General features: G+C 42.1%; 1 protein-coding gene across 1 annotated transcript in view; it reads right to left on the bottom strand.

The window, feature by feature from the left end:
- LOC128501624 (ESCRT-I complex subunit tsg101-like) overlaps positions 1-20,821 on the bottom strand; it is a 34,503-nt gene extending 13,682 nt beyond the window's left edge. The window contains exons 1-2 of the mRNA XM_053471176.1: positions 20,120-20,821; positions 19,259-19,477 (exon numbers count right to left, since the gene is read on the bottom strand). Coding sequence (XP_053327151.1) covers positions 19,259-19,477; positions 20,120-20,821 — 921 coding nt within the window. The remainder of the gene's footprint in view (positions 1-19,258; positions 19,478-20,119) is intronic.
- Positions 20,822-24,080: the final 3,259 nt, after the last annotated feature.

Below are 24,080 nucleotides of genomic sequence, written 5' to 3'. Positions count from 1 at the left end.
GGGGGGAGTGAGAGAGCGGATGGAAGAGAGACATTAAAATACATAAAGGGGTTTAGCAAAGCACGGGAGGGAATTTATTTCAAAGGAGGAGAAAAATTACAACAAGAGACCGGAATCTAACGCTAGAGAGTCAGAGACTGAGATGGAATGGAAGGAAGTTTTACTTTATTGAGAGGATGGTAGATACGTGGAACAGCCTCCCAGCAGAAGTGGGCTCCTGCATGCTACAAAATAAGTATTTCGCTGTACGATATGCCTATTGTGTGGGTCATTTTCCTCCATTAGCCATTTCCCGGCAGTGATATTAATCATTCACCCGAATATTTATAAGGAATATTTGCCCACGTAGCTGAAAGTGGAAAACGAATAAAACCACTTAACATTTCCAGCGTCTGCGTAAAGTGCGAGCTGGAGTTCAATGGACCCAGAAAAGATGTTGGGCTGAAAGGTCGGTACCTCTATGGGGAGGAAAGATGGTTTTGTAACCTTTTTATAGAGTAACGTAGCCAAGTCCATCATGTTAACCCCCCCCACTGAAGGGATTTCCAATTATGCCAAAAAAAGTATTTGTATAATAATTTAATCTCAGAAAACTCTCCCCACTCTTTCAACTATACATTATACAGGGGCTGGTCGCTGATTTATCTATACATTATACAGGGGCCGGTCACTGATTTATCTATACATTATACAGGGGGCCGGTCACTGATTTATCTATACATTATACAGGGGCCGGTCACTGATTTATCTATACATTATACAGGGGGCCGGTCACTGATTTATCTATACATTATACAGGGGGCCGGTCACTGATTTATCTATACATTATACAGGGGGCCGGTCACTGATTTATCTATACATTATACAGGGGGCCGGTCACTGATTTATCTATACATTATACAGGGGGCCGGTCACTGATTTATCTATACATTATACAGGGGGCCGGTCACTGATTTATCTATACATTATACAGGGGCCGGTCACTGATTTATCTATACATTATACAGGGGGCCGGTCACTGATTTATCTATACATTATACAGGGGCCGGTCACTGATTTATCTATACATCATACAGGGGGCCGGTCACTGATTTATCTATACATTATACAGGGGGCCGGTCACTGATTTATCTACACATTATACAGGGGCCGGTCACTGATTTAACTATACATTATACAGGGGCCGGTCACTGATTTATCTATACATTATACAGGGGCCGGCTAATTGCCCCCCCCACCAGTCATCTATAATATATATATAATACAATTTAGCCAAAAAGATGTTATGTGGAAACCTTCATGTGGCTGAGCATTATGGGATTGGTCTTCCTTCCCTGTCCCACAACACCTTCCCTTGAATGGTGGTGGAAAGTAAAGGTGCTGAGGGTTTAATTAACCCGTTCCCTGCTGCGCACCCTTGCAGACCTAATAAGAACGTTAATGTTTCTGGCTCTCGTGTTCTTACACATCTTTTCTTCTGATGAGGATTATGCGGTCCAGCTGAGCCTGACGTTTGGTAATAGGGCTTCTCCCAGACAGAAGTTTTTTAATGGAGCATGGCCAATGTGATGGTTTCTCATTTAACGGGCCTTTCCGACGCATTAAAGAATTGCTCCGATGTACTCCATGCGACCTCTGAATCGCTGCGTCTCGTCTCGGTGAGATAAAGCAAGACGCGTCTTCTACATTCCAGGCTAATAATAATCTCGGTCGAATAACTTAATTCCCGGCTCCGTCCCGGCGAATATTAACAATAGATTATATTGCCTGAAAAGACCAGAATAGGCGTTTAAAGGGACAGTGAGTCGGGGGGCAGTTATACCCTGGGATACCCCGGTTTCAAGATTTGGACCACATCCCTTTCTGTTCTGTTGCAATTCCACAAACGGCCACTTGGTTGTCTAGAAGAACAAGGGTTTATAAGCAGTATTTACCCCTGCCTGGGTCCTTTCTGTGTTATTGTGATGAGCTTTCAGTACAGTCTTTGGAGAATGGACAGAAATGGGTAGTAGGGCTTCAGACCATGCTATAACTATACATTATACAGGGCCAGCTCAGCCCCTCCAGCAGGGAAAGTCCATGGGATTGCGGGACTCATTGCCAGGTCACTCATTTACAGAGCTCTCTCTTAATAACCCATGTTGAAAGACTTTAATTGCTCACTTCACTTTAATTGCTTTGTGGAGTGTTTATAATTTTGCATGTTTCAGGCGAGGACATGCAAACTCATATTGGACTTGCATGCTCTCGTCTGAATTTAGCAAATAATAAATCTGCATGCCCTTGCATGAATTAGTGAGTTGCTAGTGTTAGCATGAGCAGCCATGAGACTGAAGTGGAGTCTAGTCAGTTCAGTTAACCCTTACTCAACTGACCCCTCAACGGAGTAGCCCACTCTAAGATGAAAAAGAGAAAACCAATTTTTATTGTGAGGTTCACTTACTTAAAGGAAGCATAACCACTCTGCCATGACTGGATCATTACATCAGAATCCACCGAGGACCATGTGGAACGTTGGCCATGAGTCCTTTGTAAACTTGGCAAACTGCCCCTTAGACATAGAATTTGCCTGGAGATTTTCCCTGCTGTAAAGATTCAAACCTTAATCAGTCCTTTGCTTTATAGAAATAGACAACATATAATAATAAATGAAGTGAAAATACAATAAGTGACCCACGCAGGTCTTCCGGGAGCTTGCGGGGTTTACTGCAGGATTCCATCTGGCCCGGAACACCAGGGAATGCGGAAAATATATTTCATGCATCTCAGAATTCCATTTTCCTGGGCGTTTTTTGCTACTTCGATAAACTGTTTCTATTTGCTGTTTGTAATTAAACACAAGCTCCCTGCCGTACATGCACACATTATTTCCGAAATATCTTCAGGCTCCGATGCATCCAGCTTACGGATCACGGAAAACATGACAGTTATAATGTATATATCACGGGTGAGTCGGCCGGCAGACGACGCTCTGCTGACCTTCTGGAAAAACAAAAATAAAACATCTAATTACAGTCCTTTAATGGACTGCGGCCGTATCTGAATTAACTTCTTTCAATATCGGTGCAAGAGAAAACATACTGAGGACATTTCCCTGCAATCAATGAGTCTAATAAAAAAAATCGTTTGTTTCATTTCCTTTATTTTCCCATATAATACATTATTTAACCCCTTAAGGACAATGGGCGGTCCCTTAAGCCATTGAAAACAATGCATTTTGAGCCCGTACATTTAAGGGGTTAAATTGGATGCTGTCTCATAAATAGAGTGGAAAAGTACATTGTCCATAAAAATATATTTGAATTACAAGCACGTATGTAGATCACGAAAGAGATTTGTGACGTCTAGCTCCAGCCTATTTAAATCTGTCGTAGGCTTTATTATCCCAGCCTAGCTTTATGATAAGTCCATGTCCTAAACGAATGGCAGGTCCGTCCATCTTTGGGGGTCCCGTAAGTCAATGGAGGGCCCATCGTGCTGCCTATTACTCAAACACCTGTCTTCCCTTCGCAAGACAAACTCTTTCCATTCCAAGACAAGATGGTTTTTCCTCTTCTCCTCTTCTACATTTGAGACCGAGCCAAAGCTTCATCGATTCCGAATCAATGCAAGGAACATTTTCTTATTTGTGTTTAAGAGAACGTCAACATGGAAGCCCATTAGCTCTTAAGTGAATGGAGAGGAATGATTCGTTTAGACAGCTTTCCATCGCGTTCCTCTGCCCCGCCATTACTCCTCTTTGGCTGTAATTATGTTTCAATCTGTAGAAGGCAGTGTATGTTTGAATAAATGCCACTTCAGACCTTTTTATCCCACGTCCCAGTGACAGAGCCCACGCTGAGAGCCGTTTTACAGCCGCCTGAGACGTAATTCTTGGAATTTACATATGTGAAGCATTTCATCGAAGTCTGACAAACCCGCTCTCGACTGCTTTAATATTAATATCTTTCTTTGTTATCGTCCTAAACTCAATGAGTATTTGTTCTACGGCGTTTAATCAGAATTCAATGCCTAGCTCTCCTCTCTGGCACTAAAATGGTTAATCCTACCAGTGCCCTGAATGGTCCAGCGCATGTTCTGAAATCTAAGCAGTCCAGTATTTCTCAATCGTAGCCAATGCCTTGGGATCGAGGGATGTTTTAATTCCGGTGAAACTTTGTAGTTTATTTGTTGTGGTTTAATACAATGTTTCCATCGCTGGAGACTTTGTATCCGGTGCCGCGAAGTCTCCTGGGGGCGGGAACTCCAAAAGCTCATATTCTACGACCTCCAGAGAGGCCAGAAACTCGCCCGCCATTCCCGGTTCTATCTGTTCATCATACCGGGGGATTTTCCAATTCCCGGAGCTCCCGAGTTCTGGGGTAAAGGGGGTGGGGCTAGCCTCAGTTAGAATAAAAAGGGGCGGGAAGTGGGCATTAGTGGGCAGGATATAGGCAGCAGTGGGTGGGGATTTGGTAGAAGTGAGCAGAATAATTGAAATAAGTAATTATTTAACACAATAAAGCGGGGGTGCCCAGGATGGGAAGGATGATTAAATAACTCTGGGCGGGCATATACCCCTTAATACCCCTCTCTCTCCCTCCCCTATTATTGGGGGTTATATATTAAAAATAAGCCCAATGGGAGGCACAAACTCCTTAACAACTCAACTACAGGGGAGAAATAAGTTAATGTGAATGAATAATCATACAGATCCTGGTAGGGAGTTAAGTTTAGGTTTCTGCTCGCATGATAAAGCCAGGAGGCAGGGTTTTTTCAAGATATATGTCTTCTATTTTTATCTCTAAACACCATCCCATGTTTTTTTTTGTTTTTTTTTTAATGTATAGAACTGAAAAATGTAGAATTTGAATACTCTTAAGTTCTGTTTTTGGGTTTATAAACTATTGAGAATTTCAATAATTCTCAGTAAAATCAAACAAACCGTATAATAATTCTGTAAATTTACAGTCTGCAGAAAGCCGTCGTGATTCGTCTCCGTTGCCGGTTCTGATTTGCGGTGTCAGTAAATTTCAAGTTAATTTTAGGAGCTGGGTGTAATTGTACCGAATGTAAACAGGGGCTCATCGGGGTAATTATACCTTATAATGTATGCGGCAGCGAGTCCCCTGCTGCTCTATAGGCTTTTAGATACCCAATAATAGCCGTCTCTTACTTGCAGACATGCCGCGTAGGAACAGTGATTAGTAAAACGCGCAGGCATTTGGCAGAAAGAGGGCGGAATCTGGCTAATGTTATATTTAAATTACCTCTTTGAAATAAAATTGCAATCCGTTGTCCAAATTAAATGTTTTTCGCCATTAAAAAAAAAGTGGCTATGAGCAGACATAAAATGCGCAAAATCAGTCTTATTAATGTAATATAATTAAAAGAAGCTTAACTCTCAAGATGCTAAGAGGGTGAGCAGGACTTTGCACATCACTTCAATCATTAACCCTTTACACACTTTGAAATATAGAAACAAAAAATCTGCCGGCAGATCGGCCCCATTCGGCCCGTCCGGTCGACCCGTTTTTCAAACAGGACAATTGGCAACTATGACATGGAGACCAGATTTCTGAGCTCATTTATGCTTTCAGCCACCATTTCTTGCCTCCGGCTATCTGACTCTGGATGAACGATAGCAGCCAACCCTCTCGGAACTTTGAGACGTCAGAACCTCTGCCACATGAAATCTATTATTGGAGGTTCAGCCGACGATTACTCCGCTGGAACCCGAAACTCCCTGCCGTGGACTCGATGCTCTGTGAATAACAAATGTTTCAGGACGTTACAAATAGCAGAAAAAGTATCAATTTATTTAACTCTCTCATCCCCAGATGCTTGCAGTTAGATTGTACGTACTTTAGGAAAAGAATGATCAGAAGGCGTTAGTTCAAATGTTTGGAGGAAGCTTCCTCGACGTTACATTCTATTTATTTATAAACAAAGGAAATGATGATACTGCATGTTTTTGGTAACGTTTAGTACCTTGTTCTGGATGTTCGGAGCCGGCAGGTCCTCTGTTATAATGTTTTTCCATTTTGCTTTCCTTAAATACCACATTTTTTGCAGACTTTTGTCGACGTGATGGCTGTCAGATTTTTTCTAAAGTGAAACATTTCTGAAAAGGTCGGGACCCCGTCTTAACGGAAATATTCCAGCTCGGGAACATCCGCACATGTGACGATTTTAATGAGATCCGGATTTCAAACCTGATGTAGGGCAAAGCGATGAGAAACATTTAAATATCGTGTCAACTAGAAGATCTTGCGCAGTGGAGGGTAATTCATTATTAAATCTGCCCTATTGCCCATCTTTAATCCACAAACCAGTCTAGAGAAATTAAAAGTTTCGTTTTTTAATTTTTTCATTTTTTTTTTGCCATAATTGGCTTTCGGAGGCCAAACACACCTACCACCCACATTTTAAGTTAAAACTATTGTTTATCCACGTGCCAGGACTCCTCGATGTGTAATATGAGGATAAAAAGTTCATGCAAAAAAAAAAAACACTTTTAAACGATGTTTTAAAAAGATTATACTTAATTTTATTTTCTCGGGGTTTTTTTTTTTAAAATGTTTTATTTATTCTTAAATTTTCTAAAGTAAAATAGAAAAAAGTTAGAATTTCAACATTTTGCCATATAATATATAATACTATATAATATTTATAATATTATATATATTAAATATAAAACTTCAGCCAATATCTGATTATTTTTTAAAATTATACGCATAATTAAAAAAAATTTCACCAATGTGCGAAAGTCGTTTCTGCGTCCTCAGACTGTGTAAAACAAAAAAATTGAATGAAAATGTAGAATTTCAGGGCAAATTTCCCTGCTGTGTTTGGTATAATTTGTAGTTTTGAATTGACTTTATTTTCTTAGATAAGAACCTGCTTATTCCTCCCCATATTGTTGAAACAGCAAACATCGTATAGTTTAAATACTTACTTCGGTATAAATTAAAGTTCATTGCCTCGGTAAATGCATTGTTAGCAAACATTGTGCTGTCCTAACCCCTTTGAAGAAGTCCTCAAGACGTTCACGGCATTTGCATCAAGGATGCTATTTACGTCTGAAGGATAAACAATATGTATTCCGGGGGGGGGGTCACAGCACCCAGCAAAATGACTAAACACGCAGGCGTCATGTCTGCCAATAATTAATGCTGTCTTAATCAGGTCCACGCAGCAAGGAAGTACCTGGGTGAATAGAACGCCATTAATGCGCACCGTGGAGCGGACGTTGATTGAGGGCATCGCTTTAATGAAGCCGACAAAGGAGTCGTTCCTCCTTCCGGGGAGATAATGAGAGGAAAGGTCAGAGGAAAAGTTTATTGAAGACGCCGGAGAGACTGATACAATATTTATAACGGGTGTCATGAATTGTTACATATACTGTATATAATATATAATATTAAGAGGAGTTCATTATTGAGTTGGAGTGGATATCAGGGCTGGGGAGATAAAATCAGGTCAAAGGCCGGCGCAGGAAAATACAAAGTATCAAAAATTATAAATTGATTCCAGAAATGAAAACCGTTGGGCAGGAGGCCGGTGAGGACGCGACGAGGCTTCACCGACTGCCAGAGATACAAAGACGCGAAATGAGCTAAAAACAAAACAATTGTCCCGAAAAAACGATAGAAAATGACAGTCTGGAGCTCCGGATCAAAGCATTCAGAAGCGAAAAGGTTTTGGAGGGCGAGGGTCTCGCTGGTCTTCTGTCTGGGGGTAACTTTGAAGACCTGATGCTGAGGACTCTAAGAAAGTCATTTAATTCCCCAAAATGTGTAGATAATGGAGGGAGAGACTGGGGTGAAATAATGTGGCTTCATCTCTAGTAAAAGGCAACGCTGGCCTCGCACGAGATTTACCTTTCAGATATTCTGGAACTGGACGCGGGGTCGGTCTAACGATGCCTCCTGCGCATGTTTACAGAACTCTCATTGCACAACCTGCGCTCACAGACCGAGGATCATTGATTAGAGCAGGAATCTTCCAAGATATACCGTAAAACAAACATTAAAAATAGCCCTGCTTTCAACGAAAGCTCCGAGCGGCTGAATTATGATGATTTTATATCATTCTGCATTCAGATCATTAACCAGTAGTGTTCCGGAGTGCTGTGAGAAGCATGAGAAGACTTACGGATGTCTTATTAAATGACTTATTTAATTTTACTGAGAGGGTGGTAAATAAGTGGAACAGCCTCCCAGCAGAGGTGGTGAGGGTAATAAACATGCATGGGATAGACATACGGCTCCTGAATCTAAGACGAGACCAACGACTGATTAAGGTTTGAGTCTTTGCAGCAGGAGAAACGGGCGACTAGACGGGGGCCGGATGGGGGCCGATCTGCCGATGAGTTCTAGGTTTCTATGTCTGAATAAGACCATAAACCGGAAAATGGGCTTTAACCTAATATTTTAGAGCATTTCTTGGAACTTCCATACAATAAACGGTAAAAATTCTTCCTATTTTATGTTTGTTAAATATTTATATTATCAGACAATAAAAAAACACTGAAATTACATTTTTTTATAATTAATACATACATTTTCTGCCCTTTTCTGATGATGACACATGACTTTGTATGAAATATTTGATGGGGAGAGAGATGGGTAACCGACGGTATTTATAAAGATGAAAGCCCAGGATAACCCAGGGAAGAAATAATGCCAAAAAAAAACAGAATTTTATTATTCCAAATATATTTCTAGGAAGCGTGGAAACCCCGCTCGGAATTTACATTTATTCTTCCATCATCACTTCCAAGGCATAGCTCAAGAATAATATTAGTCTCTAAGGGTGATGATGTATGAAGCGAAGAGAGCGGCGTCAGTATAACAAATGAAATAAACAAAACACAATCACCGCTCACATCAATTTTAGGAATCACAGCGAAATAAAATAAGTACTAAAAAAAAATATATTTATATTTGATAAATTCTTCCGGAACAGAAGTTATTTCCAGAAGTTATAATAAAACCACCTGACGCTGAATCATTGCGATCAGATAAATATAGATTTTTAACCCGAAAGGGGTATAAAATAATACATTTCCCCAAAGAGAAGAGATCGGTGTCCATTTTTATTTTATTTTTTTACGTTATTTTTTTTTATTATTTAAAAAAAAATAAACTAAATAAGCAGCCAATCAGGAAGAAGTAATCCAGTGCGTGGTGATAAAGAATGCACCGTTGGACAAACTATAAGCCAAAAGAGGAAATTTAGATTTCTTTTTCAAAAAGTTGTCATCAATTGAAAAAAAAAAATTATTAATTGGTTGCAATTTTTATATTTTTTTGCCTTTTTTGAAAAATGTTTGATGCATTTTTTTTACTATTTAACTAACGAAGATCGCCAATTGATAGGTTTGTGAATATAAATTGATTTCCATGTAAATTATCATAAAACACGCTTCTCTGGGGTAATTGGGTGAACCCGATCCCGCCGAACGTTTGTTTTTACAATAAATCAGTCTGTCGTCTCGATAAATTTATGGATTACATTTCATTTACGCATTTTATGTTTTTTTTTACATGCTCCGCTCCGTATGCCGCGGCAATTCCCCGAGTGCATTCTATCGACAGTTCCCATAAATGTATTAATGCGCATGTTATATGTTGGAAGTGAATTATTATCAATTGATTATTTTTTTTTCTTTCAGTCACTCCCATCTTTAATTTGAAAAGCCATCGATGTACGAATTCTGTAATGTAGCGATTCCCGGGGAATGTGACGGATCGCATGACAAAAAGGAAATGAATTGAATGTTCTATAGAATCTCACGTGACTTCATTAGAAAGCCTAGAAGGAAAACAAATAAACAGGAAAAAGAAAATAAAAGTATCTATAAATATATACTTAAGCAGAGTATCCGGGGGCGATGAGCAGATTCTCAGGGTCACAAAGTCCTCTGATTTAATGATACCTGGCTATCTCTCCCTATCTATATCACAGATGGAATCCCTGCTTGAATACAGGTGACTTTATTCAGAATATCTTCACCTCCTGACCAGTCATGTTTCTGTTATTTAAACCCTTTGGTTTCCATCACCATTATAATGTAACGTTTGTGATGGGCTATTAAAGGGTTAATAGTTGAGTCAGAGAATTTAGAATTCCCTGGTATTCCTACAGAGAAACCCAGAACCTGCCGGCAGATCGGCCCCATTCGGCCCCTGTCTAGTCTCCCGTTTCTCCTGCTGTAAAGACTCAAACCTTAATCAGTCGTTGGTCTCGTCTTAGATTCAGGAGCCGTATGTCTATCCCATGCATGTTTAATACCCTCACTGTATTACCATCTACCACCTCTGCTGGGAGGCTGTTCCACTTATCTACTTAGCCTTTTACCCTATAGTTTTAGATTATGGCCTCTTGTTCTTGGGGGGGTATAAATAGGGCGCCCGCCTGCACGCCCGCACACGCTTCCCCTATTAACAGAAGTAACAGGAGACATGGCGAGTGTAATCTGCTCAGGTGAAGCCTCTTTATTAATATTGATGGAGATGCCGATCCCGGATGTCAGGCCTCCCTTTAACGCACTCGATATCATTTAATAGCGGAGATGGTGAGGGGGAGGGGAACGGAGGCCGGCAAATGGTCGGATTCCTTCCACTCCGGGCCTCGCAGCGTTTGTCGGAAGAGATGAGCGAAAGGACTTGATGGACCAGAAACTCCTGATTTCCAACTATTTTCTCCCGGGATTCTTCCAAGACGGGGTTTTTTTTTTTCGCGGGGAGACGACGGTCAGTGGCCGGCGGCCGGCAGATCGCTGCCAAACCGGCTGAAACAATGTGTCGGTTTTCTCGGATTCAGAATTCTATGAGAAAGATTTGGGTGACTCGATGAAGAAGCCTCGGAGAGTCCTGAGAAAAGAGCAAAAATTATCCTAAAAAACAAAAAACAAATGAACGCGATCAGGTTTTATCCGCCGACTCATAAACCAAGCGGCGCTCGAATTCATCAAACGCGCCGCAAATAACATTACGATGGAATCATCCGACATGAAAAATACCTGCAGCTCAAAAGCTACCGGAACGCCTTACAGAAAGACGGACGGCAGACCGGCAGGAGGACAGAATGAACGGGACGTATAGTGACCAACAGTCTCAAATTTCATGGCCACCGTCCATATTTATATTAAAGGGACGGTATAATTTCTCGCCATGGGGTACGGGGTACGGGGTATGTAAAATGTACAAAAATAAAATAAAGCACTGAATCTAAGAAGTTTTGTGGTCCGACGATTCTTGAAGCAGCCAATCAGAGGCAGGAAAGAGTACACCCAGGGGGGTCTCATTGGACTCCTGTCCACCGAGTGAGCGCTGAGTGCAGCACGTGGCTGGAGATGCCTTTGGGTGGTGGGGAGAGGGGCAAATACATATGGGGGTCTCCAGGGGGACTTACGTAAAGGGACCTCTCAGTTGTCATCTCCATTAAAGTTCGTCTCATGGCTGGGCTGTCCCTTTAAGATGTTTTTCTACGATCTTTAAAAAGTCTATTATGTTGTTTTTCCTTTTTTCCGAAATTAATGTTTAAAAAATGTTTTTGTGCAACAAAATAACGAAAAATAGAAACAAAAGAAAAAGCCAATTAGATGCAATCGATGCTACGCTGTATTATTTACAACATTCCTGTATTATTCAGAACATTTAGCAAAGTTACAGCAAAAGGTTAATGGGAAAATCCATAGAGTTTAATTAAACGGCTGCTTAAAGTAAATTGGAATTCGTTAAGTTCATGTTTATTAAAAGGGCCGCGTGTGATCTGTCCTAAAAGTCCCGTGTTTGGGAGCAGGTTACAGCACGAGGTGATCGGAAATACTAAAGACTGTTACTCTTATTATACATGCATTCTATTCGTAAAATGTATAGTTTCCCATGCATGGTTAAATCCCCTCAACTGTATTAGACTATACCACTTCTGCTGGGAGGCTGTTCCCTTGATCTACCACCCTCTCAGCAAAGTAAAACTTCCTTCAATGCCACCAAAGCCTCTAAACTTTTTCTTTTAGATTACGCCCTCTTGTTCTTTTTTCTTTAAAATATATCTTTGCTGGGGCAAATGGGCAAAATGGGTTTTCAGGTAACAAATTTAATTCTCCGCCCATTTGGCTTCAACCAAAAATTCTGGGACATTTTTAATCCAGGAAAGAAATTTGTTGCCCACATTCACACTCACTCTCTCACACACCCGTTCTTGTTCATTCTCTCACACACCCGTTCTTGTTCTTTCTCTCACACTCCCGTTCTTGTTCATTCTCTCACGCTCCTGTTCTTGTTCATTCTCTCACACTCCCGTTCTTGTTCATTCTCTCACACTCTCTAAATTAACCCTTAAAGTGCTGATGAGTGGCGCAAATCCCCGGAAAGGCAAAATGCTCCAATTACCTTGCGGCACTCCGTGGGTTAAGCCCGACATTGTTTCCTACCTGCGGGGCTGAACGACTGCATACTTTATTAGAGTCAATTAAGCACTAATTAGTTTTGGATTTAGTTAGGCCGGAGCGTGATAAATTGTTGAGTCAGGAATAGATGCTTAGTAAATTAGTTGGAGGAGCTAACGCTCCTGCTGTTCCTACAGATGTTTTTCGGAAATCGTTTGGATTCCGTTACAGATTCTGTTTAACAACCAGCGCCGAGGTATCATATAAACGGTAATGATCATTCCCCTAAAAATACGCTCCCGCTGGCGGACATTTACGGCATACTTTACCGAGAGCCAGCGAAACCCAGCCGAAGCCACGTCGAGGCATTGGCTCTAGAAACGGGGAGGAAAAAATATTTTTCAATATCCGCTGTACCTGCTTTCACAGGCAGGCAACCTGACGGGGAATACAACTCCCATTATCCTTGTTGCTTTGGATAATAGAATAATGGGAGTTATAGTTGATATAACAGGAGTCCCAGTAATAGTCCGGTTCTGATTTGTAGATCTGCATTTATGGTGCCTTTAATAAATAAAACAATATATTATTATCACATAGTATATATTTACAGTTATTAATATAATAAATATATAACATAATATATTAGTATCACAGAGTATATAGTTACAGTTATTAATCTAATAAATATATAACATAATATATTATATGTTATATAACAGTTATTATATTATATATTATTATTATATATTTATATATTTATATAACAGTCATATTATTGTTATTATATAACAATATAATATATAATAATTACTGTTATTATATAACAGTTATTATATTATATAGTTACAGTTATAAATATAATATAATAAATATATAACATGATATATTATTATCACATAGTATAAAGTTACAGTTATTGTCGTTGGTGGAGAAAGAGTTGCGTTTCTGCCCTTCTCTGCGTGATTCTTGCCTCTTGGAGCACTTCTACAAAAGGGGTGGAGCCACGGCACTCCCCACGACGACAGCCTCTCCCTCGTTCTTCCAATCGGGGGGAGAGCGTGTGCGCGCAGGCTCCTCCCTTTTGTGGAAGCGCTCCGGGAGGCCTGGCTATCGGAGCAGACGATGACGATGGAACTGATTTGTGATTCCTCGTTTCAGATCTGTGATCTTGGAGCGATCGGCGGGAGAAAGAACCGCATTTCCAGGAAACTGCCGGAATTTCCGGGGGGGGGGCTTGGGACGTCTGATATCCGTTATAATAAGTTATAAGATAGTGAAGTTAAAAAACATGCAGCCTCCGTGCGCCGCTCCGTGCTTTAAAGCCCCTCCATGCGTGCATCAGAACCATATAAATGAAATAGATTCCGGCAGCGGCGTTCTTTCCAATCTGTTCTCTTTTTGCTTCGTTTGAGCCCGGCGAGAATTGATTTTTTAAAATAATGCTCCTTCTCGTTATTATTCGGCGTGCTCGGTGTCCCCGCACCAGCTGTATTTTACACTCCACCTGAATCCGGTTTTATTCCAATTTTCCACTTCCTTGCCTTTTAATCCCAGCGTTACGAATGGAATCCCGGGCTTCGCGACGATCGCTTGGTGCTTTGAGCCGAGGGGATCAATATTATAAACGCCATATGTTTTATAAGCCCCGCTTTATGGATATCATTTTAGAAACATTTTGGGCGCGTCGCAGGCTTCTTAGATTTGTTTTCACAATGAAAACGGGCAAATTCATGTTTATTAAAATAAGCTTTACGCTGCGACATACTTTCCAAGTGTCTTTTTTTTGTTTGGCCAGTCCCTCCGGGCCTCAAACGCCCGTGTCATTCCTTCCTTCCCTGATGAACATCTTTCTTACCCTAATGTCCCTTTCTCCTCTTCCTTGACCCTCTCTCCCCCTCTGATGTCCCTCTTTCCTCTCCTGGTGCCCCTCTTTCCTCCCTTGATGCCCCTCTCTCCTCCCTGATGCCCCTCTCTCCTCCCTGATGCCCCTCTCTCCTCCCTGATGCCCCTCTCTCCCGCACCGATGCCCCACTTTCCTCCCCCGATGCCCCTCTCTCCCACCCTCATGCCCCTCCTTCCTCCCCTGATGCCCCTCTCTCCCGCACTGATGTGGCGGCTCCTCTCCCTTTAGGAGTCGTTCACGTGGACCGTATATCATTACATCACAACCTAGAAACCTTCTCTGGTTTAATGACCTCATACGTTTAATTACTCTTCCTAGAGCGATAACTCGCGTTTGCACGATTGCCTTAGCATCGTTATGTTCTAAACGAGCCGTCCCGTGATGTTTATCTGGCGACGCGCTCGCCTGGATGCTGCATTAACGCGCGCACCGCCAAGTATACCGACGGCCGCGTTATCTGTCACGCCGTGAAAGCCGCGGCGGATTAACACTCGCCGGGTCTGCGTCATTAGTTTGTGACAAATACTGCGGGCGCGTTCTCATCTCCGCCACGGCTCGGGAGAATAAATAAAACCGGAACTTTAATGGGCTCATCGTTCATTGTTATTTATCGTCGCTACAGGAGGTGATTTCAGGAGACGCGAACAGATAAAAAGACGGAAACGTGAGAAATATAAAACAAATATATAATAATAATAATAATAATAATAATAATAATAAATACTAATAATAATAATAATAACAGTAATATAATAATGATAATAATTCTAATGCTAATAATAACTAGTAGTAATAGTAATAGTAGTAAAGTAATAATAATAATAATAATAATAAATAAATCATGTATCCAATACGATAAACCTTCTATTTCCACTTCTTCTCTATAGGTTCCATAGCTGAACTTCACTAACTATTGTAGTGACAAATGGCGGTAGCTGATTGGTTCTAATAATGGTTGTTATGGAAACTGTGACTGGTCAGGAGGTAAAGATATTCTGAATGGAGTCACCTGTATTCAAGCAGGAATTCCAGCTGTGATCTAGCAGGGAGAAAAGCACCAATCAGGACGCTCGGATATCATTAAATCAGAGGAGAATATGAAGGAGTCGGCTGCAGACCGTGTGACCCCAAGAATCTGCCCCTTCCCCCCGAAGGTTGGGGTAAAATCCCTGCGAATCTGCCCAATCACCCTGGTATGGTGGACCACATAATCGTAAAGTAAGCAGTAGTAACCCCGTCATGCATGTAAAGCGATGCGTTTGTCACGTTCTAGGCAGATGTTTTGTTCTGGAGTGGGGAATAAATATAAATCCAGTTTTATGTCTGAGAATAAAGTTGAAAATCGCGAAGCCTCGCACTTGTATTTTATTCCTTGATGAAGATCTCCACTCGTCGCCGTCTCATCTCCTTTTATGATGCTGAGCTCCGGATCCGGTGGATTTTCCCCAAACATTTAGATTTAACCGGAGTAAGATCATTTCGCCATAATGGGAATGGCTATGGGAAGAGGGACAGTTTGTATGTATGATATCAGCTCCTTTTAGTAATCGTAGATACTTTATTCCGGGAGTCCACACGTCGCGCACCCAACCGCCAATCCAGTGGACACGTTTGGTCCTGAATCCGGTGGAAAGTTCCGCGCTCCATGATGTTCGCTGTCCGGGTTCAGCGGCAGCCCGAACCGCGCAGGCAGAATTTTTTTCTTTCATTCCAGTCGTTTTCCGGTCGTCTCCAGCCGCGTCTCAACCAAAGAGACAAACAATCGCGAGTAAATCGGAAGCTCGTAATCGATTCCCACCCAAACATTTCCCTTTTACTAAAAAGCGCGCCTTGGATCGATTGAAGGCCGCAGCCTCTCACGGCGTTCATTCCGTGGGTATTAAAGATTTGTAATTGGCGCATAATAGAGTAGATCGATCCCTCCATAATGCGCATCGATCGCTAGGAAACGTCAATCCTTCTGCCCCGAACGGAACATCCAGAAGTCGTTAAACGGAGATATATTTTCTATGAAATCATTTTCTCTGCTCAGCCCTTAATTAAGAAAGATTTACGTCCCCCGTGAATTAAATGCGGTCCCCGAGAAAAAGTCCCATTTACTGCTGGAATTAAATGAAATGTCTTCAAAAATGACAATTTCTGCAAAGAAAAAATTTGGAAAATGGCTTAATTGGGGGATTTTCGCCCTCCTTTGGAAGGATCGGTAGAAGGATGGAACTTGAAGGACTTTGTTCTTTTTGTAACCTAAATAAAGTTACGGTGTTATTGTGTTACTGTGTTACTCTGTTACTGTGTTACTTTGTTACAATGTTATGTGCTACTGTGTTAGTGTGTTAAGGTGTTACTGTGTTGTTGTGTTACAATGTTATTTTGTTACTATGTTATGTTGCTACAATGTTACATGTTACTATGTTACTATGTTGCTGTATTACTATGTTACTCTGTTACTATGTTACTCTGTTGCTATGTTACTCTGTTGCTATGTTACTCTGTTACTTTGTTACTATCTTACTCTGTTGCTATGTTACTCTGTTACTATGTTACTCTGTTACTATGTTACTCTGTTGCTATGTTACTCTGTTACTATGTTACTCTGTTACTATGTTACTCTGTTGCTATGTTACTCTGTTACTATGTTACTCTGTTGCTATGTTACTCTGTTACTATGTTACTCTGTTGCTATGTTACTCTGTTACTATGTTCCTCTGTTACTATGTTACTCTGTTACTATGTTGCTGTATTACTATGTTACTCTGTTACTATGTTCCTCTGTTACTATGTTACTCTGTTACTATGTTGCTGTATTACTATGTTACTCTGTTGCTATGTTACTCTGTTACTATGTTACTCTGTTGCTATGTTACTCTGTTACTATGTTACTCTGTTGCTATGTTACTCTGTTACTATGTTACTCTGTTACAATGTTACTCTGTTGCTATGTTACTCTGCTTCTATGTTTCTACAGCCATTGGCCACTTAAATTGAACTGATATCATATTAAATGGACGTAGAGGGGCTTTAATAAAGTGACCCCTGCACACGGCGTCTTCTAGGTTTTTGGTGGCCAAATGAAGTCACCTGGGGCCCTGGAGCAGTCAGAAAAAAGTTGCCCCTTTTGCTCCCCCCAGCGAGGTTTTTATCGCATCCGCTGCTCCCCCCCACAACATTCTTCATATCCAGAAGCTGAGCCGCGCGGCACCGAAATAATGTGACTTCCCGGCGCGCATGGTCAGCGGGGAGGGCATCATTACCAGTGCGGTGCCGAAGGAGACCATGTCACGGGAACCAATCAGATCGCTGCTTCGTGGAATGGGCCCCTCACAGCGCCGGGGGACCTGTCTGGATGCCAGAGAATCCACATCTAATCCATATCTAAAGGAGCAAAGACCAGGTCATTTTATTAACTCTTATTATACAGATGAAGCGGACAACTCTCACGGTGCTCAACATTTCAGTCCCTGCGCTGGACTTTCATCCTCTATAAAAATATAAATTTAATCACTGAAACCGGTTGGTTTTATGCCGCGGTTTACGCTCTTTCACTGATATAAAACCAAATTTAGTTATTAGATTGAATATTAGTTCGCCTCGAACGCGTTGGACCGAAAGCCCGCCATCTCCGGCACGTCTGCCTCCCGTTCGTTTCACAAACACCTGACTCCAATTCAGCTAAAAAGCACAATGCGGTCTCCAGGGAAGCAAAAAACGTTTAAAACATTAGGTTGTTGTTTTTTTTTGAGAAAGAATGCAAACTTTCGAACAAAAGACACCTGCCAAATTTAACTTAATTGCATTGTTTTTGTTTTTTAATTGGCGCAATCATCCTGTCACCGGCAGCCGCGCATAATGACCGGCGACTCGCCCCCTGCCTCCGAGGAAATTGCCCCTCCGCTGTTAGTCTGACGAGGACGTCACGAAGCTCTTTAGTTTCAGCTCATGGATCGTGGATTTCCGAGTCCTGTATCCAACAATTACTATTTCGTTAATTGTAACGGCCTAACGGGGAACGACCTGCTGTGAGTGGAGTCGCTGCCGTCCCTTTTGTCCACTTGAGTGCCGTGGGCATAGAGAACGCACTGTACAGCGCTGCGGTATATGATGGCGCTATATAGAACGCTAAATAATAATCATAATACCAATGGAGAGAAATTCCGAAGCTGTCAGCTGAAATATGCCATTGGTTGTCATGGTGACTGCACAACTTTTACTATTTTGCACCAGAATCACATTTTTTTTGGAGGGTTAATAAAACATAAAAACATTATAAAAAAAAAAAATTAGGGTCATGTTTTCAAGTTGCGGGAATGTTCACAATTATTTCTCTGGAAAAGTTGAGGGAAGAGGAGTTTTTTGGCCGTTTAAGCTCACCTCTACCGTCCACGTTTATGACACGCTAGCTGGTATGATGTCATTGAGAAAGGGAGGAGTCAAGTGGTTTTGAGGGGTAAGTAAATAGGCTGTGAGGGGTAATTAAATAGTTGTCCTTTAACCCATTAACAACAATGGATTGTGAGCCCGTACAAGCTTTGTCATGAAGGGGTTAAATAGTTATTCCCAAACTTATTCCCAAGACTCTTCCCAGGTCTGCGGGTTCTTGATTCCCTCGAGGTTCCGTCACGGAGTCAGTCTTTGTGAAACTCACCGAAAGGTTGCCGCGGCCAAATTCTTTGCCCATTTCCTAAATAATTAACCCTTATCTCCCCGTATATATAAAGCACAAATAGTTCATAATCCATAAAATGCGATAAAAACACAAAATCTACAAAAAGCGTGACGGACGTTCTAGATCCACGACTTCTGGACGATCCTCCCGATAACGGACCGGAGACACCGCGATCCGCAGAATTGTCCCAAAGGCTTCTGCTCGCGCTGCCGGGACTCGGATTCCGTTTTTTCTTTTATGAGATGGATTTTGGTGTTAAATCCGTGGAATTCCGCGTGTTTCGGAGCCTCCGTTGTTCCGGAATCTCTACCTTCTCGATGTTGTCCTGAAGCGGGTCATTCTTCCTGTTGATAGTAACGTTCGCAGACGCGTTCCTCCGCTGTATTTCCTCCGCTGTATTTCCTCCGCTGTATTTCCTCCACATCAAGGAACGCGATCGTTCTTCGCTGTTTATCGCCCTACAGAAAAAGCCCTTTTTTTTGTGTCTTTCCTGGAGGGAAAAATCCTTGATCTGCACTGAGCTTCCAGACTGCGGATAAAGAAACAGAGAATAAATATTTATTTCTTTTGTCCACTGAGCCCCGATCTCCGGGGAAGGAAAAAACAGACCTGCGGTTATCTCCAAACCCCAACAGCCGCCAACGCGTGAGCGATCGCGCATGTTCCCAAACCGAACGCCCCGGCTGCGGCTGATACAGAAGACGATGAACTCTGTAACAGATAAAGGAATTTATTTTTTCTTATTTTTTTCTTTTTTTCATCGTTTCTAGTTTCAGGCCGTGAATTAAACCCGAAGCGCGTTTCTCGTTCCATTGTTTCTGTGCTTTTAGAACTGAAATCCACATCCGCCGCCGGCCTTTAGCGAGAGAGAAAACAAGATCTCAACTTCTATGGAAAAATCTTAAGATTAAGAGAAGTCAAACTACGGTATATCAAGGGCAGAAACTTGTTGTTTTTTTGTTTTTTTTTATGGTGGATGATTTTTTTTTTTTTTATTTAGGGCATATGGGGGCAGCCATCGCTTTACGGATGAAGGCTCTTCCTGGTTGTTAATAATAAAATCAATCCGTAGCTGTATCCCGATTGGCCCTAGAGATAAAATAGCCAATCAGAATGCAGATGTGATTTGGAAAGGTGTTTTTTCTTTGATCTTTTTGTTTGGTGGTAGTACGTGGCGATAGCGGTTGACATGGTGGTAGTATGTGGTGATGGCGGTTGACATGGTGGTAGTACGTGGTGATGGCGGTTGACATGGTGGTAGTACGTGGTGATGGCGGTTGACATGGTGGTAGTACGTGGTGATGGCGGTTGACATGGTGGTAGTACGTGGCGATAGCGGTTGACATGGTGGTAGTATGTGGTGATGGCGGTTGACATGGTGGTAGTACGTGGTGATGGCGGTTGACATGGTGGTAGTACGTGGTGATGGCGGTTGACATGGTGGTAGTACGTGGTGATGGCGGTTGACATGGTGGTAGTACGTGGTGATGGCGGTTGACATGGTGGTAGTACGTGGTGATGACGGTTGACATGGTGGTAGTACGTGGTGATGGTGGTTGACATGGTCGTAGTACGTGGTGATGGCGGTTGACATGGTGGTAGTACGTGGTGATGGCGGTTGACAAGGTGGTAGTACGTGGTGATGGCGGTTGACATGGTGGTAGTACGTGGTGATGGCGGTTGACATGGTGGTAGTACGTGGTGATGACGGTTGACATGGTGGTAGTACGTGGTGATGGTGGTTGACATGGTGGTAGTACGTGGTGATGGCGGTTGACATGGTGGTAGTACGTGGTGATGGCGGTTGACATGGTGGTAGTACGTGGTGATGGCGGTTGACATGGTGGTAGTACGTGGTGATGGCGGTTGACATGGTGGTAGTACGTGGTGATGGCGGTTGACATGGTGGTACACAACACGATGCTGACATCTTAAACCTCTCTGGCACTCAATGGGTTACTAAATACCGATGTAACAAAGTATCCCGTTCCAGTGATTATTAGAGTAACGCAGCGGATGTTACCCAGAAGACTTTCACACGCGGCACGCGCTTCGTCTGGATGGCCCTCTCCACCGGTTAAGTCAATTGATTTAATAGTTCCGGTGCAAAAACACCAGAAATACAGTTTAATAGATAATTATGGTCGCCGTAAATCATATTTCTTGGCTGGGAAGATGAATTTCTTTTGTCGAGAGATTATTTATGGGAGAAAACTTGGCTTTTAAAACAGACGCAGCTCCAGTCATTAAATGTTCTGTAAAATATGGAGATTGTGTGTAATTATAAGTCGTGCCGAGCATTTTACGAAGGGTCGTCTGTCATCATTTCTACCGGGCTGTGTACCTTTCCTGCACGGCGAGGCCAAATAATTACTATTGGAGGTTATATTAATAAAACGCTTTGTATGAAGGGAGGAAAGGGATTAACCGGGTCCTCCGGTACCACAGATACTTACAAAGGGGTGTATTCACTAAACTGTACGTTTACTGTATACAGCGCTGGGGGGGTATATTACTGTATACAGTGCTGGGGGTTATATTACTGTATACAGCGCTGGGGGTTATATTACTGTATACAGCGCTGGGGGTTATATTACTGTATACAGTGCTGGGGGTTATATTACTGTATACAGCGCTGGGGGTTATATTAATGTATACAGCGCTGGGGGTTATATTACTGTATACAGCGCTGGGGGTTATATTACTGTATACAGCGCTGGGGGGGTTATATTACTGTATACAGCGCTGGGGGGTTATATTACTGTATACAGCGCTGGGGGGGTTATATTACTGTATCCAGCGCTGGGGGTTATATTACTGTATACAGCGCTGGGGGGTTATATTACTGTATACAGCGCTGGGGGTTATATTACTGTATGGAGTGCTGGGGGTTATATTACTGTATACAGCGCTGGGGGTTATATTACTGTATACAGTGCTGGGGGTTATATTACTGTATACAGCGCTGGGGGTTATATTACTGTATACAGTGCTGGGGGTTATATTACTGTATACAGCGCTGGGGGTTATATTACTGTATACAGCGCTGGGGGTTATATTACTGTATACAGCGCTGGGGGTTATATTACTGTATACAGCGCTGGGTGTTATATTACTGTATACAGCGCTGGGGGTTATATTATTGTATACAGCGCTGGGGGTTATATTACTGTATACAGTGCTGGGGGTTATATTACTGTATACAGCGCTGGGGGTTATATTACTGTATACAGCGCTGGGGGGTTATATTACTGTATACTGATTTTTTTCTTGAAAAGCTTTAGAATTTAATAGTGTAGAAAATGCAGATTTTTGTCAGTGATCCATGAAAATATATATAGGGTTTTTTAGCAGCCGCTGCGCAGAGGAGTTTTAGAAGGTTGGGGGTTTTTATACGGCAGACGCCGCGCTCCTTCGTTTAATTGGCATAAAAAACATATCAGATTTCAGCGTTTTCACAACCAATTTAATTGCCTACGAGGTAAGCAGGAAGCCGGGAGATTGGTGACGCCGGGCGGATTTTTAATTTAAAGGAAGATGAGATTTGTTAGAACTCGTTGGGCTCAATAAGAGGAAAAAAGGGAAAATAAACCCAAAATGTGAAAATCAGCAGATCCGGCAGGTAAGAGAAACGGCAGGAAATCCGGGGGGGGGGGCGGGGGGCGCAGGGGTGCGATGATTCTTCTATAGGAGCAATTAAGGAGCCCTTCGGGGCCGAAGTCACAGCACACAAAGATTAGGCTTTTAAAGATGCTTCCAACCAAGGGGCCACGGGACCGGCCTTTAGAACAGGTGTAAAATTCTATTCAATTTACAATATTTACAAAAATGCATACATAGATTTTGTGTTTTATATATATATTATGTATTATATTAGGTATTATGGGAGAAAAAATACGCTTTTTAGTTCAATGCACGGTTTACTCCCCAATTTTACCATAACTTCCACTTTAGCTTGGCCAGTCCCTCATTGGTCCCACCCCTGATGGCTCTTTCCTCTCTGATGCCCCTCTTTAGTCCCCAGTGCCCATTTTTTTCTCCCTTCACCCCCCATGCCCCTGTCCTTCCCTTGATGCCACTCATGCCCATCTTGCCTCCCCTCTTTCCCCCCTAATGCCCCTCTCTCCTCCCCTGATGCCCCCTCTCTCCCCCCCTGTTGCCCTCTTTTCTAGGAGGTGAGAATGTTTGCTGGGTATGAGGGGATCGCAGGGTTCTACAGCCCTAAAAGCCCCGATAATGTGTATAGAAACAGCAGAAAACGGCTTTATAAATTAAACTGGGTAAAAAAAACCCAATTATTCTTCTTCTAAATGCCCCGCCCAGTTACACAAATACCCCTCCCCCCCACCCACTAAAACAAAGGCGCCCCTCATCTGCTGGTTAACATTATAGGGGTACCTTACACCCATAAAAAGGTTCCAAAAAGTTCTGTCCGGATTTAATGAGCGGAAAAGAAACATTCTAATGAACGAAGAACGGTAAAAGAAAGAAGTTGTCATCAATTTACAAATTATTACAAGTAAAATGCGGTAATTCACGTAAAAAAGGGAAATTGAAGACAATTATTAACGTAATTAATCTCATCCTCTGCAGGATCCGAAACCCTTTAAAATAATAAAGCCATCGTGATCCATTAGTTTGTAATTACGGCGACGTGAGAAATTCATCAAAGATCCAGCCGAGAAGAATTACGACCCGGTTACCCCGACGATGCGTTATCTACGGGGAGGAAAAAAACAAGGGCCTACGAGTTTTATCGCAGATTCGAATTTGAAACAAATAATTATGGAAATGAAAAACTAAAGTCCGTAATATGCAGATTCAGCTGAAACGGTAAATGTATCCGCCGAGCGACACTCGTTCACTTCATAAAATCCTTCGGCGCATGTTTATTCATTTTATATACAACCGGCGGAAAACGAGAATTTCAATTTTTCAGATTTGTTTTTCAAAGAAAAGTATTTTTTTAATTATTTGATTCATTTTATAATAATTTGCAGGGCTTGTGGGATCCGCCACAGAAGCAGCAGACACAAGGGCCGTCAGTTATTAGCTGTCAATCTGTCACCCCGGAGATATTTATCTCATTAATTCTCTCATCAGAAACGTCTGATAGCAAAAGTCGGTCCAAT

Source organism: Spea bombifrons, chromosome 7 (genome assembly GCF_027358695.1).
Source record: "Spea bombifrons isolate aSpeBom1 chromosome 7, aSpeBom1.2.pri, whole genome shotgun sequence".
Taxonomy (NCBI): domain Eukaryota; kingdom Metazoa; phylum Chordata; class Amphibia; order Anura; family Pelobatidae; genus Spea; species Spea bombifrons.
This window is presented reverse-complemented; position numbering and strand designations above follow the sequence as displayed.